This window comes from Pleurodeles waltl, chromosome 8 (assembly GCF_031143425.1).
Source record: "Pleurodeles waltl isolate 20211129_DDA chromosome 8, aPleWal1.hap1.20221129, whole genome shotgun sequence".
In the NCBI taxonomy this organism is placed as follows: domain Eukaryota; kingdom Metazoa; phylum Chordata; class Amphibia; order Caudata; family Salamandridae; genus Pleurodeles; species Pleurodeles waltl.
The window spans coordinates 1311261589-1311280324 of NC_090447.1; the positions used below are offsets into that span (position 1 = coordinate 1311261589).

General features: G+C 47.9%; 1 protein-coding gene across 1 annotated transcript in view; it reads right to left on the minus strand.

The window, feature by feature from the left end:
* Positions 1 to 18736, minus strand: part of RNF17 (ring finger protein 17) — a 1983649-nt gene that overhangs the window by 572311 nt on the left and 1392602 nt on the right. The window contains exon 28 of the mRNA XM_069202301.1: positions 7053 to 7168. Within this exon, the coding sequence (XP_069058402.1) occupies positions 7053 to 7168 (116 nt within the window). The remainder of the gene's footprint in view (positions 1 to 7052; positions 7169 to 18736) is intronic.

Below are 18736 nucleotides of genomic sequence, written 5' to 3' on the forward strand. Positions count from 1 at the left end.
TACAGTAAGGAAATATCTGATAGAGACATATTCCAGTTGCAGATTCCTTACCTTAGAATTTCTCCTAAGTGTCAGACTGAATCCTGAGATTCTTCTTCGACCAATACCCTTGCGCGCCGGTAGGTGGCGTCGTAGTCGCCATGATGACGTCGGGAGTAGTATATAGACGCCGCCTTCGCGCAGTGACATCAGTTCTTTTCTTTCCGCGCCACACACTGATCTGGAGCAGAGCTACCCTGGTCTCTTTTTGACTGACTTCGACCGCTTTGTCGAGTTGTCCTGTGAGAAACTTGGTGCGTTGAGGATGTCCCCGAAGACCGGTTTCAAGGGGTATCTTTACTTGGGCACATATGGGAAAGGCCTGAACATATTTTTCGTTATCCGATTTCCAGGTAGGCCACCAGAAAGATCGCGAGAGTAATTCCTGCGTGGCCTTGATGCCTCTATGACCAGCAACCGGAGAATCATGGCACATCTGAAGCGCCTTTTCTCTTATTCCGCTAGTGGGGAGGAACGACAGGTTCCTATTATAATAATACTCCTGTTTACATATCAGGGGTCTTAAGTTCCCTAGCTCTTGTGCAGAAAGGTTGGAAGATTCCAGTTGTACCTCATCCAGGAATGATTGAGCTACACCAATGATCTTGCTGGGCTCAAGTAGATATTGTGATGGGGTAGGAGTACAATCTGGATAACGGCGAGACAGAGCATCGGCCAGTATGTTTTGGGATCCAGGAATGTAGGTGACATAGAAATCGTACTGACTGAAGAAAAAGGCCCACCGAGCCTGACGACTGTTCTGGCATTGAAAGTTGCATAAACATTGTACATTACGATGGTCCGTTATCACCTCGAAGGGCTCTTTGGAACCCATAAGGAATTGTCTACACTCTTGGCAGGCAGTCTTCAGGGCTAATAACTCCCATTCCAATACTGAGTAATGTTGTTCCGACACAGAGAGTACATGAGACAAAGAGAACACAGGATGTTCTAGAACATCATCATCTTGTTGTTGGCGTAAGACAGCTCCGATGGCTCTTTCGGAAGCATCAGTAACAACAAATTGTTTGTTGGTATCTGGATGTCTCAGTATTGGTGCCTGAGTGAAGGTATTTTTTAGACTTTGAAAAGCTGTTTCAGTCGCCCTTGGCCAGACAAATCCTTTACTTAAATTCTCCTTCTTTAATGTTTGCGTAATGTGGCTGGTCCGTTCCGCAAAGTAAAAAATAAACTGTCGATAAAAGTTGGCCAGTCCTAGAAAACACTGAGTTTCCTTAATGGAGAAACGGAAGGCCAGTCTAGGATGGCTTGTACCTTTTCCGGATCAATAGCTATTTCAGTGGGACTAAGGTGATAACCCAAATATTTGACTTCGGTCTTATCAAACTCACATTTCTCTGGTTTACAGGACAGTTTATGTAACCTGAGTCTTTGGAGGACCTGTTTCACGTGTGTAGCATGAAGTTCAGGACGTCTAGAATATATAAGGATATCGTCTAAGTAGATTACTACAGTATGGTTCAAGAGATCACAAAACACAGAGTCCATAAATCTTTGGAAAATTGTGGGGGAATTAGTGAAACCAAAAGGCATAACTCTGTATTCATAATGACCAAATGGGGCTCGAAAGGCAGTCTTCCACTCATCTCCTTCTTTGATGCGCAAAAGGTGGTACGCTCCCGTAGATCTAATTTGGTAAATCGTTGAGCCCCCCTGACTGCCTCCGGAATATCCTTGATGAGGGGTAAAGGATAACGGTCTTTTATAGTGATCTTATTTAAAATCCAGACAGGGACGAAGATCTTTAGTCTTCTTGGGTACAAAAAAGAGAGGAGCCCCCGTCGGAGAGGATGATGGCATAATAAGACCGCTGTGCAGATTTTCTTGCAGATAATCTTTGAGAACTTCCTTTTCAGGTTCGGTGAGAGAATACATTCTCCCAAAGGGAACGATCGCCCCAGGTTCCAGGGGATTTGTACAATGAATCTCGATGTGGGGGTAAAACAGGTCTGGATCGTTTTTGGAATATATCTTGAAATTCTAGACAGTGATCGGGGACTCCTTGGACTGTATTGATGGAAAAACCTGTAGTAAGTTTCATAGGCATCAACTTCTTGGTTGACCAGTATGTGTCTGATGCAAAACAATTTTCATGACAAAACTGTGAGGACAAGGAAATAGTCCTGGTTTCCCAATTTACATAAGGATTATATTGTATGAACCACGGAACTCCTAAAATGATAGTATGATTGGGAGATGATATTAGGTCAAATGAGATGTTTTCTTGGTGGTTCCCAAATTGTAAACTTAAAGTCAGGGTGGTAGTATCGACTGGACCAGAGGATATTAAGGACCTATCTACTGTGTGTACTTGTTCCGGGACTTCCTTGGGTCATGTTGTTATTTGTTGTGTTGTGGCCCAAGACATCCATATAAATGCCACTAGCACCACAATCAAGTAAGGCCATTATTGTTTTTTCTAGACCGTCAGGTAAAAGCAAAGTCACAGGAAGCATAAACAAAGTAGTGGTATAGTCCTTGAATGAACTAATGGAAGGTATAGCAGATGATCCTGTCCCCTCCCTTCTTACAGAGGACGGGAAGTAGCGTTTCTCGATGGCCTTAGAGGACGAATGGGGCAGGTACGAAGCATATGACCTGCAGCACCACAATACAGGCACAATCCTTTTTTTACATCTTTCTTCCCGCTCACTGACGGAAAGTGGGCCACAAGTAGTATCCACCTGCATAGGTTCACCTTCGGTTTCTCTGACGGGAGGGCGAGGTTCCTCTGGACGGTGCAAAAAGACATGTGAAGTACTTGGCTGGGAAGGTCCTCTGTTTCTTCTTTTTTCCTAATGTTGTTCTTGGAGACGATATTCGATGGAAAGGGCTAGATCCATCAGACCGCGAAGATCTTCAACTCGGGTGGACTGCACTAACTCGTCTTTGATCTCCTCCTTTAGCCCTCTACAGAATGGAGTAACCAGTGTTCGTTCCACCCAGGTTGTCTCGGCCGCAAGCTGTCGAAAGCGTTTAATATATTGGAGGACATCTTGAAAGCCTTGTTGGATGTCACACAGTGCTTCTTCAGCAGAGGCCTCCAATCCTGGACGGCTAAACATCTGTTTAAACCGATTCACGAAGGCTGGATAATCAGACAATACTTGGTCATTGGATGATACCATCGGAGTTGCCCAGGCCGAGGCAGGACTGGATAGAGCACGGATAAGATAGCCCACCTTTGTCTTGTCGTGGGAAAATTGTGTGGGTCGGAAGGCAAAGTAAACAGTTAATGCGTCTAGGAACTCTCGCAGTTTTGTTGGTTCACCGGAGTAACGAGGCGTTGAGGTAGAGACGGTAGGAACATCTGTACTGCGGAAAGCCAAAGCCTGTCGTAAAGCAGCATTCCCATTGCGTAGCTGTTGCAGTTCCTGAGCCTGTTGCTGAATGGTTGCCAAAAGGGACTGATCAGGATCTGCAGCAGCCGCCACTGAATCAACCATGGTGTTAGACGACGTCGGGTGTATTAGGCGCTGCAATCTTTCACGACTTACGCGCTGCTTTAACCTGGAGTCCGCTGAACGAGTGGTGAGGTTCTTGTTCCTGAATGTTCGGCCTTGGCCCAGGTAGGGGCGACTCTTTCTGGTAGCCACGGGGCTGCATGCGATAGGAACGCCAAAGGCAGGCCGTGTCCTACAGAATTAGTGCCAGATGGAAAGAAAAACCCTAATAAAGGGAAAAAACCTCTAAAAAGGCAATTTCCTGGAACAGGAGCAAAAACCAAAAAGTAAATACAAGATCAAAAAAGAACAGGAAAAACACTGGAACTGACGTGAACCAGTATCTGACACAAGGAAGAAGGAGCGAAGACACCATCCAAACAGAAAACCAGCGCAAGGAGGGAAAGAATCACAGCCCTTAAATACCCAAAAACAGGAAGCGACCAACAGGAAGTGCAAGGACACCATATTAGATAGGGAAAAACACATAGAAAGTAATGGACAAGGAGCCATAGAAAGTATGGAACCAAAGCATGCTGGGAAGAGAGGGGAATAATGGGAAAGAAGGAAAAACATAAAGGGAAGCACAAATGAGGGCGACAGAAAGAAAAGGACACAATAGCAGGTGAGTGGGGGAGGGTTAAACATGCCCGAATGTGTGCCACGCGATAAAGAAACGAGGCCCCATATGCTGCGCGATAGGCTGGGGGCGTGACGTGTCTCTATGCCGCGCGCCGCGGCCCGAGCCGAATGTTCGGCTCGCGCTGCAGCGCAACAGGCTACAATTAAATCTGGGAAGTTTGGTATCAAATTTCTCAGCACAATAAATGCACACTGATGCCAGTGTGGAATATATTGTAACATGCACCCAGAGGGCATCTTAGAGATGTCCCCTGAATACCAACCCAACTTCTAGTGTGGGCCAGCCTGCCACAACCAGACGAGTTGCTGGCAACATGGGGAGAGTGCCTTTGTCACTCTGTGGCCAGGAACAAAGCCTGTACTGGGTGGAGGTGCTTCACACCTCCCCCTGCAGGAATTGTAACACCTGGTGGTGAGCTTCAAAGGCTCATGCCTTTTGTTACAGCACTCCTTTCGATGTCATCACAGTGACTACGACGCCAACGGCGCCCGCGGAGTCGAGCAACGCCACCTACTGACGTGCAAGGGTATTGCGCGAAGAAAAATCTCCGGATCCAGTTTGAAACATGGGGGAAATTCTAAGGTAAGGAATCTGTAACTAGAAGTCTCTATCAGATACTCAATTAAGAGGTGTTAGGTAGAGTGCCAGGTAACAGCTAATGGTTTACCTACCTTTAGGGTGACTACACCCTCTGTCTGACCACTACCGGTAGGACATGACCCTGACCATAGAAAGTTAATTCCATCCAAGACAAGATGGATGAATTTGCAAAGTGATGTTCACATCAGTTAGTCCACCTTAGGGGTGGAACTAAAATGATGAGGTCACACTTCCTAATCTTACTAATTTTCCCGCCTGTCCTGCCGCCAAGGAGTGGGGTCAGGACAGGAATGTGGTAATCTCCATCATCTGAAGAGATCTGGGATGCATAATAAAGGCGGCTTGGCCTTTGAAGCTTCCCACCTTGGAAAGCACATCCTGCCTGGAGGATGTGACAACCCCTCTGCCCAGAGCAGACTTTGTTCCTGGCCTCCGAAAGCATAAGCTCTCACCTCAGGAGGTCAGAAACGTGTCTATGGTGGCACAACTGGTTGAGACCAGTCAGTAGGTTTTTCAGGGGGCACCTCTAAGGTGCCCTCTGAGTGAACGTATTATTAAATATATCACTGGATTCAGTGAGGGTTTATTAATACACAATGTCTGATACCAAACATATCTATGGTCACAGAAGCCATCATGTAGCTGGGGAATGCGTGTTGACCAGTGTACAGCACATGTATGTAGAATGGCTTCCCTGCACACTTACTATGTCTAAGAATTAACAAAGACATAGATGGGGCATATTTGCTAATGAATAGATGCCCCCTCTTGTAAAATCTTGCTCCCTGCCTTAGCAATGTAAGGCCTACTGTAGGGGTGACCTACAGGTATTACAATGAGTGTTTCACAAAACATGGCATACAAGTGTGTGTCATGTTGTGTTTTCAATTTTGGGAGCACCTTCTCACATAGTCTGCATTGGTAGTCTGCATATGTTTAGTGCTGGGTCCCTCAGAGTGGCACAAGTTGTGCTGCAGCTGAGGGGTCCTCTTCAGTACCCATGCCATAGGTATCAGAGGTACCATTTACTAATGACTTACAGGGTTGCTAAAGGGCCTAGTCATTTGAGGACCAAGTGACCAGGTGTCTTGTTTTGAGGAAGGAACACTGACATTGGTGTCCCGGTTAGCAGGAACCCAGTGCACTTTGGTCAAAGTTGCATCTAAAAACATAGGAAAAGTGTGTGTGTTTGGGAGGTGGGAGGGGACTGCAACCAGCACCTGGCTCCCTACAGTTGCAGGAATAAAACCACTGCAGGGTATGTAACAGCAAGGACTAATCCACCTGGCCAAAAGCTTTCTCAGCATTGTGTCAATAATACTGCTCTATAGTTTTAGAAGTGCTTTTTTTGATCAGGTGGATCACCCTCAATAGATTATCATAGATTTGCCTGTCTTTAGTGAAGCCAGATTGGTCTGGGTGGACCTAATCCAGCATATTATTATCTAGCCTGCTATCCAGAATCTTGTAGTATAATTTGGCATCTAAATTAAGCAGCGCAATAGACCTATATGAGCCACAGGAGTGGGGGTCCTTACCCTGTTTCGAAATCTCAGTTATTACTGCTTTACTCATGGAAGGGGTAGCCGACTACTTCTCGGCCATGTGGTTAAACAAAGCCATCAGACTGGGTATCAGGTTAGAGCTAAAGGTTTTATAAAATTGGGTTATAAATCCATGGGGCCCAGATGACTTATGGACTTTGGGCAGAGATCGCGGTTTGGAGCTCATCTTCCTAAACAAGTGATCTCCAAGATATTGTTTTGGTCTTCTGTCACCTGGTGACGCTCCACTCCATTCAGTTAATCTAGTTGTGCTGCTTCGCTTATAGGATCCCCCCGGTAAATGCTCCCCTATTCTTTCATGTGTTTGGTTCTAAGTTGCCTTGCCAAATGAGAACCCACTTTGCTGCCCTGTTCATTTTTCATTTGTAAACTCTGCTCTATTGGTATAAATGACGTTGAGTTTCCCCCCTCAAAGCTACCACCTTCCACATTAGGACTGTCCTCCTTTCTTTTTACAAGTTTTCATGAGGCATGTTAAACAAGTTCATATGAGGTGATACAGAACTACAATTGCAATAATGAACCATTTTAAGTGAAAGCTTGAGAATGATATTGCAGTATCTAATTAACATGACCTCAACTGGAAAACATGAACAGACAACCATGTTGTAGAACAAAGACAACCTAATTTTAATAGGGAACGAAATGGTACATTAACATTATTGCCATAGGGAAAAAAAAAAAAAAAAAGTCATTGATCATCGAATAAACACACATACTGAAGAAGATTTAATTTCATACCTTCTCTCTCTTAGAGCCAGACCTTTTTTTACAAGTAAATCAGAAACCTCAACAAGCTGACCACTTTCATTATTGCAGAACATTTTCACCATTAAGGGACATTCAGTACCCTTGCCCTGCAGGAAATAGAGGACAACTGGCATTAGTAAACCCATCAATTATATACAAGAACAACAAAACTGTACAAAAAATCCATGTCCTGTTGTGCTATCTTTTTTTTCTTTAAACAGCAAATGTTATTCAGTTGTGGTACAAGGGAAGGATTAAGTTACTTTATGTTAGCTCTGTTATAGTTAGATCTGACTGCTTTTTTCTATTTAATGACTTTGTGGGTGTTAGAAATTGGGTCTCTAGTTGGCAGAGGTATGCGCCATGTACAAGTACGCAACACACACCTTTAATTAACCTCTGTTCACCCTCTGGTAGCTTGGCACTGAGTAGGCAGGCTTATTCTAAAAGGCAATGAGGGTCATTCTGACCCTGGCGGGCGGCGCCAAATGGCCGCTCCGCGGTCAGAGGACCGCGGATGCCATTCTGGCTTTCCCGCTGGGCCGGCGGGCGACCGCCTAAAGAGCGCCCGCCGGCCCAGCGGGAAAGGCCCTGCAACAAGGAAGCCGGCTCCGAATGGAGCCGGCGGAGTTGCAGGGGTGCGACGGGTGCAGTTGCACCCATCGCGATTTTCACTGTCTGCTAAGCAGACAGTGAAAATCTTTATGGGGCCCCCAGGTGCCCCACGACACCCGTTCCCGCCATCCTATTCCTGGCAGTAAAAACCGCCAGAAACAGGATGGCAGGAAGGGGGTCGGAATCTCCATGGCGGCGCTGCTTGCAGCGCCGCCATGGAGATTCAGCCCATGCAGGGGAAATCCGGCGGGAAACCGCCGGATCCCCTTTTCTGACCGCAGCTTTACCGCCGCGGTCAGAATGGGCTGGGAAGCACCGCCAGCCTGTTGGCGGTGCTTCCGTGGTCCCCGGCCCTGGCGGTCTTGGACCGCCAGGGTCGGAATGACCCCCAATGTGTAAATTATTTGTTCAAAACTTAAGACAGTAAACCAGTGAAAACACCACATAATGAATCCACACAAGGTTAGAAAAATAGGTCTTAATTAATGAAGAAAACAAGAGCAAAATGACAAAACAAAAACATTAAGTATAAGTCGAGATATTTTTTTAAAGATAAAATTTAACTGTAGTGCTTAAAAGCATAAGGTGCCAAACATGACTATCTAGTCACGCTAGACCGGTGTAAATCCAAATTTCAGGCCGACTGCCATGGAGCGCAGGCCGACTAGAGGGACGAATCGTGTCCTGCTGAAAGAGTTCCTTATATGGAGGGCTGCATCGAGGATCCGAAGTAAGGAGCAGAGGAGAGGATGAGAAGGTGATGTGTCGGGTCTGATCCACAGTCATGGGATGCGTCGCTGTCGACCCGCGCAGCCGTCTATCCTAAAACAGTGGTACGACGTCAGACCCCTTTATGAATGCGATGTGTCGTTGTCAAGCAATGCAGTCAGGTGATGAGAAGGCGATGCATCAGGGCTGAAGGCGATGCACTGATTCCAGGCTGCGCAGGTGATGCTGAAATGCCTTTGTGTAGGAGGGTGGCCTGGCTTATAGTGGGTACCTGATCTTACTTACACCTTGTGCCAGGACCAATTATCCCTTATTAGTAGATTAGTAGTGTTCTAGTAGCTTAGGCTGATAGAGGTAGCTATAGCAGAGCAGCTTAGGCTTAACTAGGAGACATGCAAAGCTCCTATTATATCACTTATATCATATAGCACTATATCATAAGAATCACAGTACTAAAGGTACTTTATTTTAGTGACAATGTCCAAAAATATCTTAGAGGATATACTCCTTTAGGAGGTAAGTAAAATACACAAAATATACACACAAACCAAAATCAGCCAAGTAAACAGTTAGAAAAATAGTGCAAACACTGTAGAATACAATAGGATGCACTAGGCCTAGGGGCAACCCATACTATGAAAGTGGAATGCGAACCATGAATGGACCCCTAGGCTAGTGTAGTGCGTAGAGGGTCGCTGGGAGTGTAAGAAAACACTAAGGATGTCCAAGATACCCCACCTCAAGACCCTGGAAAGTAGGAGTAAAGTACTACTATTTCCCCAGAAACACACTAAACTCGTGATGGAGGATTTTGCAAAGACCACAACAGGTTGCAACGCACTGAAGACAGATTCCTAGACCTGAGGACCTGTAAAGGAAGGGAACCAACTCCAAGAGTCATGCAAGTGTTGGGGGGGGGGAGGGGGAGGGAGCGCACTAAACCCCGGATGAAGGTGCAAAAGGGCTGCCTCCATCCGCAGCCCTTTTACACCTTCATCTGGATGGAGTAAGATGAAGATTCTGCAACAACGGAAGGTGCCACAAACTTCTACTTTGGTCAGAAGATGTCCCACGGTGTGCTGGAGGATGCAGAGTTGTTTCCATGCAGAAAGACTGTAAACAAGCCTTGCTAGCTACAAGAGTTGCAGTTGAGGATTTTGGGTGCTGCAGGGCCCAGGAAGAGACAGAGGGGGCGCTCAGCAACACGGAGAGCCCACGCAGAAGCAGCAGCACCCGCAGGAGCACCTGAATAGGCGCTCAGATGATGTGAGGACGGCGGTCGACTCAGCACAACAAAAGGAAGTCCCAACGAAGTTGGAGCCCAACTCAGCAAGTTGGGCAACGCAGGATGGAGTGCTGGGGATCTGGGCTAGGCTGTGCATGAAGGAAGTCTTGCAAGAGTGCACAGAAGCCCTAGCAGCTGCAGTTCACGCAGTACACAGGATTACTGTCTGGCGTGGGGAGGCAAGGACTTACCTCCACCAAATTTGGACAGAAGGGCCACTGGACTGTCAGGGACACTTGGACCCAGCTCCTGTGTTCCAGGGACCATGCTTGTCAGGATGAGAGGGGACCCAGGGGACCAGTGATGCAGACGTTTGGTGCCTGCGTTGGTAGGGGGAAGATTCCATCGACCACGGAGATTTCTTCTTGGCTTCCAGTGTAGGGTGAAGGCAGACAGCCCTCTGAGCATGCACCACCAGGAAACAGTCGAGAAAGCTGGCAGGATGAGGCGCTACAATGTTGCTGGTAGTCCTCTTGCTACTTTGTTGCGGTTTTGCAGGTGTCCTGGAGCAGTCAGCGGTCGATCCTTGGCAGAAGTCGAAGAGGGAAGTGCAGAGGAAATCTGGTGAGCTCTTGCATTTGTTATCTGTGAGATACCCACAGGAGAGACCCTAAATAGCCCACAGAGGAGCATTGGCTACAGAGAAAGCTAAGCACATACCAGGAGGGGTCTCTGATGTCACCTGCTGGCACTGGCCACTCAGAGCTGTCCATTGGAGGAGCTCTAGGCACCTCCTCTGGGAGGTGCTGGTCAGGTGAGTGGTCACTCCCCTTTCCTTTGTCCAGTTTCGTGCCAGAGCAGGGCTAGGGGGGATCCCTGAACTAGAGAAGACTGGCTTATGCAAGGAGGGCACCATCTGTGCCCTTCAAAGCTTTTCCAGAGGCCAGGAGAGGCTATTCCTCCCAGGCCCTTCACACCTATTTCCAAAGGGAGAGGGTGTAACACCCTCTCTCTGAGGAAATCCTTTGTTCTGCCTTCCTGGGAGTGGGCTGCCCAGGCCCCAGGGGGGCAGAAACCTGTCTGAGGGTTGGCAGCAGCGGTAGCCCCAGAAAGTTAGTTTGGCACTAGCCAAGGTGCCCCCACATTGTTCAGGGCAAATTCCCCAGACTTTGTGAGTGCGGGGATACCATTACACACGTGCACTACATATAGGTCAATACCTATATGTAGTTTCACAATGGTAACTCCGAACATGGCCATGTAACATGTCTAGGATCATGGAACTGTCACCCCAATACCATTTTGGTATTGGGGGGACAATTCCATGCATTCCTGGGTCTCCAGCGTAGAGCCCAGGTACTGCCAATCTAATTTTCCGGGGTTTTCTCTGCAGCTACTGCTGCTGCCAACCCACAGACAGGTTTCTGCCCCCCTGGGGCCTGGGCAGCCCAGTCCCAGGAAGGCAGAACAAAAGATTTCCTCTGAGAGAGGTTGTTACACCCTCTCCCTTTGGAAATAGGTGTGAAGGGCCTGAGAGGAGTAGCCTCTCCTGGCCTCTGGAAATGCTTTGAAGGGCACAGATGGTACCCTCTTTGCATAAGCCAGTCTACACCGGTTCCGGGACCCTTCTTCCCTGCTCTGGGGCGAAACTGGACAAAGGAAAGGGGAGTGACCACTCCCCTGTCCATCACCACCCCAGGGGTGCCCAGAGCTCCTCCAGTGCGTCCCAGACTTCAACCATCTTGCTTTGCAAGGTGTGGGGGCACTCTGCAGGGCTCTGAGTGGCCAGTGCCAGCAGGTGACGTCCTGGTAGGTCCTTAGCTGATAAGGTAGCCAATCCCCCTCTCAGGGCTATTTAGGGTCTCTCCTGTGGGTTTTCTTCAGATTCTGCTTGCAAGTTTCTTTCAGGAATCCTCTGCAACAACTTCAGACTCTTCTGACCTCGGATCAACCACAGCCTGCTCCAAGAAACGCTGTAACTGCAAAGTGTCTGCAAAAGACACTTTTCTTCAGCAACCTCAGCTCCAAGTCAGCAACTGCAACAGTTTCCATGTTGTGCATGCTCTGAGGACTCCCTGTCTTCATCCTGCCCCAGAAGGACCGAAGAAATCTCCCGTGGAGTGAGGGAGTCACTCCCCTGCTCCAAGCAGGCACCTTCCAAGATGACGACCAGTACCCTGGGACTCCTCTCACAGCGACGAGCGTGCTCCTAAAGACACAGAGGGTGGACATCATCGACATAGACTGTCCTGAGGTCCTGCTGACGCCATTTGGAGGAGGTAAGACCTTGCCTTCCCTGAGAGCGACTGTACCCCTGTGTACTGCGTCTTCTTTGCCTCCTGAGGCATCTGTGCATCCTTTGCAAAATTCCTTTGTGCACAGCCTGGCCCAGGTCCCCAGCACTCCATCCTGCGATGCTGCGTTGCTCTCCGGTGGTGTGGGATCTTCTTTTGTTGTGCTTCATCAACTGCGTTTTCCACCTCCTTTGAACCCAGATCCTGCGTCTTCCGGGGGTGCTGGCTGGTATCCTGAGGGCTCTTTAAAGTGCTGAGAGCCCCTCTTCCTCCTCTCCTCCTCACACAGAGTTGAGGGCCCCAGGTACCTCCTGGGTCCATCCAGCGCCATTTTGATGCAAAACGCACTTTTGTCGTAGCCAAGGCTTGTTGGCGACTTCCAACACGAAATCACGTCTGCAACGATCTTCACCCCTTGGGACATCTTTTGCATCACGCACAAACCAGCTGGCATCTTCTTAGGGTGCAATTCTGCAGTCTTCGACTAACCGGGGACTCTTCGTTTGCATCCTCTTCTGGGTTGGCAGGGGCTCCTGTCCTTCCTGGAACTTCTTTCGACTTCTGGACCTGGTCCCCTTCCTTTGCAGGTATTCAGGTCCAATAATCCAGCAGTTGTTGTTTGCAGACTTGGTTGGCTGCTGCAAAATCCCAAAAATGAGGTGTAGTGTGTCCTAAGGAATATTGCAGTACTTTGCTCCTGCTTTTCTGGGCTCTGGGGTGGGGTAATTTACTTACCTTTACTGTACTCTTACTCTCCCAGCAGTTCTGCACACACTACACTTGTGTAGGGGGGAATTTGTGATTCGCATTCCACTTTCTTAGTATATGGTTTGTGTTGCCCCTAGACCTATTTTCTCCCATTGCATTCTATAGGATTTCCTACTGTTTGCATTGTTCTATGACTATTGTCTAATTTTGGTGTCTAGTGTATATATTGTGTATAATAGTTACCTCCAGAAGGAGTATTGTTTCTAAGATATTTTTTTTGTACTTCGTCACCTAAATAAATACCTTTACTTTATGGTAACACTGTGTACTGTCTTTACTTGTGTATAAGTACTGTGTAACTATAAGTGGTATTGCAGGAGCTTTGCACTACTACATTCCACTAATAAGGGGTAACTGGACCTGGTTTAAGTACCCGAGGTACCCACTACAAACCAGGCCAGCCTCCTACATTGGTGGTGCAGCGGTGGGATAAGTACTTGCAATTGCTTTACCACTTTGTTACCTGTGCTTTTCACAAGAAAAGCTTGCTCCAATACTTACAGCATATATAATATATACCTAGAAACTATTTTCTAACTTTCTAAAAAAAACTTTAAAACTTTGCAAAAGTTTTACAAAGTTCTGAAAAGCTTTCTTCTTTTCTCTAAAAAGTTATTCTACTAACTTTTTACTCACTTTCCTAAACTTTCTTCTTTCAATATGCCTTGTGTAGAAGCTACCCCTAGAGATGTCAAGACTACTTATGAAAATCTAAGCTTTAAAAGTTTGAGGGGTCTCTGTATTGAAAGAAGTTTAGGGATTGGAAAGAACACCAATGAGGAGTTCCTCTTAAATCTTTTCCTCCAAGATGACCAGGGACTCAGCACTGGTCCAAATCAGAGAAGGGAAGAGGTAGAGGATGACTCCAACCAGGAGGGCTTAGAGGAGCAAGATGACAATCCTGGGGAGGGTCCATCCACAGACTTATCTGTCAACAAGCCCCCTACTATAACTGGTAGTGGGAAGGGTTCACACACAAGTAGGGCTCCCTTCACCCCTAGAGGCCAGGTCACTAGAGTGGTCCCTGTTAGAGATAGGCCTGCCTCTGCAAACTCTCATGTTACCTCTGTTTCAGAGGCTTGACATAATTCTAACCCTGAGGACCAGTCCCTAGATAGGGCACTCAGAAAGCTGAGGTTAAAGGAGGTATAAGATTTAAGTACCCAAGGTACCCACTACAAACCAGGCCAGCCTCCTACACATGGCAGGTGAGGCCACTTCTCGTACCCTTTGTTAGGTCTCCTGCCAAAAGTGGGGGTTTGCAAAGGGGGATGCCAGCCTCTGCTATCAGCAGGCTTGGGGGGCGAGTTTCAAAAGCGGAAAGCCGTTTCAAGCTCACCGCCTGGACAGTGCATATTCCTGGTTGGGGGGGGGGTAACTCCTCCACCCAGGAAGGGCACTGTATTACAAAACTGAGAGGCAGGCCTCTCTCCCAAGGATTGTATATTGAGTGTCTGGAGGTGGCAGCTGGATAAGATCACCAACCATACCAGGATAGTTGGTTTTTGCAGGAGGCACCTCTAAGGTGGCCCCTGAGTACATTTAGGGATAAATCGAATACTGGCGCCAGTTTGGATGTATCATTCTGAGTTGTTTGATATCAAATAACCCAGGGGTCAGAGTGGCCATCATGTAGCTGGAAAACTTGTGTTGACCAGTGTCCAGCACATGCATTAAAATGGCTACTCTGTCCACTCACTATGTCCCAGGTTTGGCATGGACACAGGGGGGCATATTGCTCATGCAGCTATGCCCTCACATATGATATGGAGCACCCTGCCTTAGGACTGTAAGGCCTGTCAGAAGGATGACTTACCCATAGTAAATGCAGTGTATGCAGGTCAGGGCACAGAGGTAGTGTGCCATGTCGAGTTTGTATTTTAGGTTTGCACCAGGACAGTCATCCCACAATAGCAGTGCTGGGTGCATCTGGATACATGGCACTAGAGGGTGTCTCAATCAGTGCTGCTGCCCGCGAAGGCCTATCCCTAGAACCCCATGCCCTGGGTACCCAAGTATCCACATACTAGGGACTTATTCTGGCAGTTAAAGGTGCATCCAAAGTGTGCCAATGCATCACAATAGGTTTAGGGAAAGAGCTCTGGCCCAGGGAACCTGGGCGCACTACAATTTCTAGAACACATCAAAATCAGTAAAAAGCAGGGAGGGATAACCATGTCAAAAAGATGCCCTCTCTCACAGTAATCCAGCACCACCGACCAACTGCATCACTGGGATCCTGCTAGCCAGGACCCCAGTGCTTATGGTTTATGGACTATTTGTCAGTATGCTTGACTTTGTCACCGGGATCCTGATAACCAGGATCCCAGTGCTTATGCTCTTCCTGTTCCCAAATTTGTCATTACATACTGCTAACCCAGTATTTCATCCCAAATTGGCATACTGGTGCCCCCTTATAATTCCCTAGTATATGGTACTTAGGTAACCAGGGCACTGGGGTTCCAGGGGATCCCATTGGGCTCCAGCATTACTTTTGCCACCCATAGGGAGCCCATGATCTACAGGACTGCCATTGCAGCCTGTGTGAAAGCGTGTATGCACCATTTCTAAGCCATTTACACTACACCAGGTCACTTATAAGTCACCTAAGGGTCAGGCCTTCCAACCCTGAAGGCTGGGTGCAAAGTACCTGTGTGTGAGGACACCCCTACACTAGCAGAGGTGCCCCACGTCATCCAGGATCATTTTCCCGAACTCCGTGTGAGCGGGGACGCCATTTTACGCATGCAATGGACATAGGTCAATACATATGTCCAGCTTCACAATGGTAACTCCGAATATGGCCATGTAAGGTGTTTTACAACTGGGAATTGTACCCCAATACTGATTCTAGTACTGGTTTTACAATCTCATGCACTCTGGGGGCTCCACAGTGGACCCCCAATACCTCCATACTAGCCTTTTGAGGCTACTGTCACATCACAGACAGGTTTCTGCCCTCCTGTTGCTTGAGCAGCTCAAGCCCAGAAAGGCAGAACAAAGGATTTCCTTTGGGAAAGGGGTGTTACACCTCTCCCTTTGGAAATATGTGTTACAGGCATTGGAGGGGTAGTCTCGCCGAGCCTCTGGAAATGCTTTGAAGGGCACAGATGGTGACCTCCTTGCTGTCCTGGGTGTTTCCTCTGATTCGGATTGCAAGATTCCAGCAGGAATCCTTTGTATCCTTTACTTCATCTTCTACCGACAGAACTTCAGCTAAACCCTCCAGGAATTCTGCAAACTGCAACTAAGAAGCCAAGATGTCGTCTGCAACCCTGTATTTTCAGCTCCTGACAGCAACTGCAACTGTTTCGAGGTTGTGCATCCTCTGAGGACTGCCTGCCTTCAGCCTGCACCAGAAGAACCAAAGGAATCTCCTGTGGAGTGACGGAGTCACTTCCCTGCTTCAGCAGGCACCTCTCTGCAGCAACGACCAGTGGCATGGGTCCCCTCTCCAGACGACGAATGTGGATCCAGCAACAAGGGTGGTGGACTAAAGTGACTGACAGTCCCAAGGTCCAGCTGTCCAACTTTATGGGAGATAAGAGCTTGCCTCCCCAAGCAAGACAGTACCCCTGTGCACCGTGTGACTTGCAGTTGCCAAGGGCTTGTGTGCAACCTTCCAAGAAGTTCTTCGTGTACAGCACAGCTTAGGCCCCCAGCACTCCATCCTGCGAAGCAAAGCTTTCTGAGTGGTTCTCTGGCAGCGTGGGATCCCTTTGTGTTGTGCTAAGTGGGCCTCCATTTGCACCTTCTTTGTCCCCGTGCTATGGGACTCCTGTGCGCACTGCACGGTCCTCTGAGGGCTTTCTGAGTTGCTGAGAGCCCCCTCTACCCCCCCGCCTGGGTAGAGGCCACTAGGTCCCTTCTGGTCCCAGGCTGCGTCATTTTCCGCTAACTGCAAGCTTTGTGTGTTCCAAGGCTTGTTGGCTGAATCCAGAGACGCAAACCAGACTGCAATTATCCATCCAGCGTGGGACATCTTCTGAACCAACCAGGAACCTGCATCTGTCTTCTTGGGTGCATACTTGACTTTGTCTTCTCACCAGTGGTTCTTCTTTTGCACCTTCATCCGGGTTAGCAGGGGCTCATGATTTTCCTGGACTCTTCAGTGGTTCTTGGACTTGGTCCCCTTCTCCCACATGTCTTCGGGTCCAGTAATCCATTGCTAGTGTCTTGCAGTCTCTTCTGGTTCTTGCATAATCTTCTAGCACAAATTCTCGTGTGTTTCAGGAAACTTACAATGATTTACTCTGGTTTTCCTGGGCTCTGGGGTGGGTTCTATTACTTACTTTTGGTGTTTTCTTACCCTCATAGCGCCCCTCTACACACACACTTGCCAGGTGGGAAACCAACTTTCGCATTCCACTATTTTAGTATATGGTATGTGTCCTCCCCTAGGCTCATTGCAACCTATTGTGATTTTCACCATTTGCACTGTTTTCTGTTTTTACAGTTATTTCTACAACCTAGTGTATATGTTGTGTATATTACTTACCTGCTAAAGGGGTATAGTCTCTAAGGTATTTTTGGCATTTGTGTCACTAAAAAGAAAGTACCTTTATTTATTTTTTTAACACTAAGAATTTTCTTTTGCGTGTGAGTACTGTGCGACTAAAGTGGTATTGCAAGGGCTTTGCATATCTCCTAGATCAGCTTTGGCTGCTCACCTACAGCTACCCCTAGACAGCATGGCTGCTAGACACTGACTACATTTCACGAAGGGATAACTGGACCTGGCATAAGGTTTAAGTACCTTTGGTACCGTCTACAAACCAGGCCAGCCTCCTTCAACAAGTTGCACTAGTACCTAGTAGATTTGGGGCCAGTCTAACACCAAGAGTTGGGAGGAAGGCTGAACAATAATAGATAACTAGGGTGTCAAAAACCAAGACTGGAGGGGGTGACCAAAAGAAAGAGTCAGGGAAGTCCCCCAAGAGAAAAAGATGGAGCACCCTAGAAATAAAGAAAAATAATATTTAGGCCCTCAAATATCTATCCAGGAGGGTGGGCCACAAAGACCTCTCACAAAATAAAGGAGGGAACTAGGGTAAAAACTGGGATGCCTCTACGGCATGGTGCCACAACCGTCAAAAGACAGGGCACCACACCAAGGACATTTCATGTCCCAGAAACAAACCCACTAGTAAGCCCCCAGGGGTGGCCAGTGTAGCCATTGGGGATGACCTCTCAGATGACGAGGTCCTCATAGTCTTTAAATGAAAAGAGGGCCCCACAGGTGTAAAAAAGTACCCTCTTTTTCGCATGGTCACCCCCACATTTTGCCTGCTATCAGTATGCTTATACTGTTTTCACTAGGACCCTGCTAACCAGGACCCCAGGGATAGTGCTCTCTCCCTCTAAATTTAGTTGACTAGGACTTTCTACACCCCACTTTTGGAATACTGGTGCCCCTTATAATACCATAGTATATGGTACTGAGGTACCCAAGGCATTGGGGCACCAGGGGTTCCCCATGGGCTGCAGCATGTATTGTGCCACATATGGAAGTCCATGCAACGTGCCTGCAGGCCTGAAATTGCAGCCTGTGTGAAAAGGTGTAGGCACCCTTTCTCCACAGATCAAAGCACTAGGCCACTGTAAGTCACTCCTATGGTAGGCCCTCCTAGCCCAAAGAGCAGGGTGCAGGTCCCTGTGTATGAGGGCACCCCTGCATGAGCAGAGGTGCCTCTACGAACTCCAATTCCATTGCACTGGACTTTGTGAATGCGGGGAAGCCATTTTACGTGAGTACAGGACACCTATATCAGGCTAAATAATGGTAAATCCGAACCTGGGCATGTTTGGTATCAAACATGTCAGAATCATACTCCAATACTGTTGCCAGTATTGGCTGTATGATTCCATGCACTCTGGGGGCTCCTTAGAGGACCCCCAGCATTGCTCTTACTAGTCTTCAGGGGTTTTCCGGGCTGTCTGTGCTGCTGCCACCCCTCAGACAGGTTTCTGCCCTCCTGCTGCTTGACCAGTTCAGGCAGAGGAAGGAAGAACAAAGGATTTCCTGTGGGAGAGGGAGGCAACAC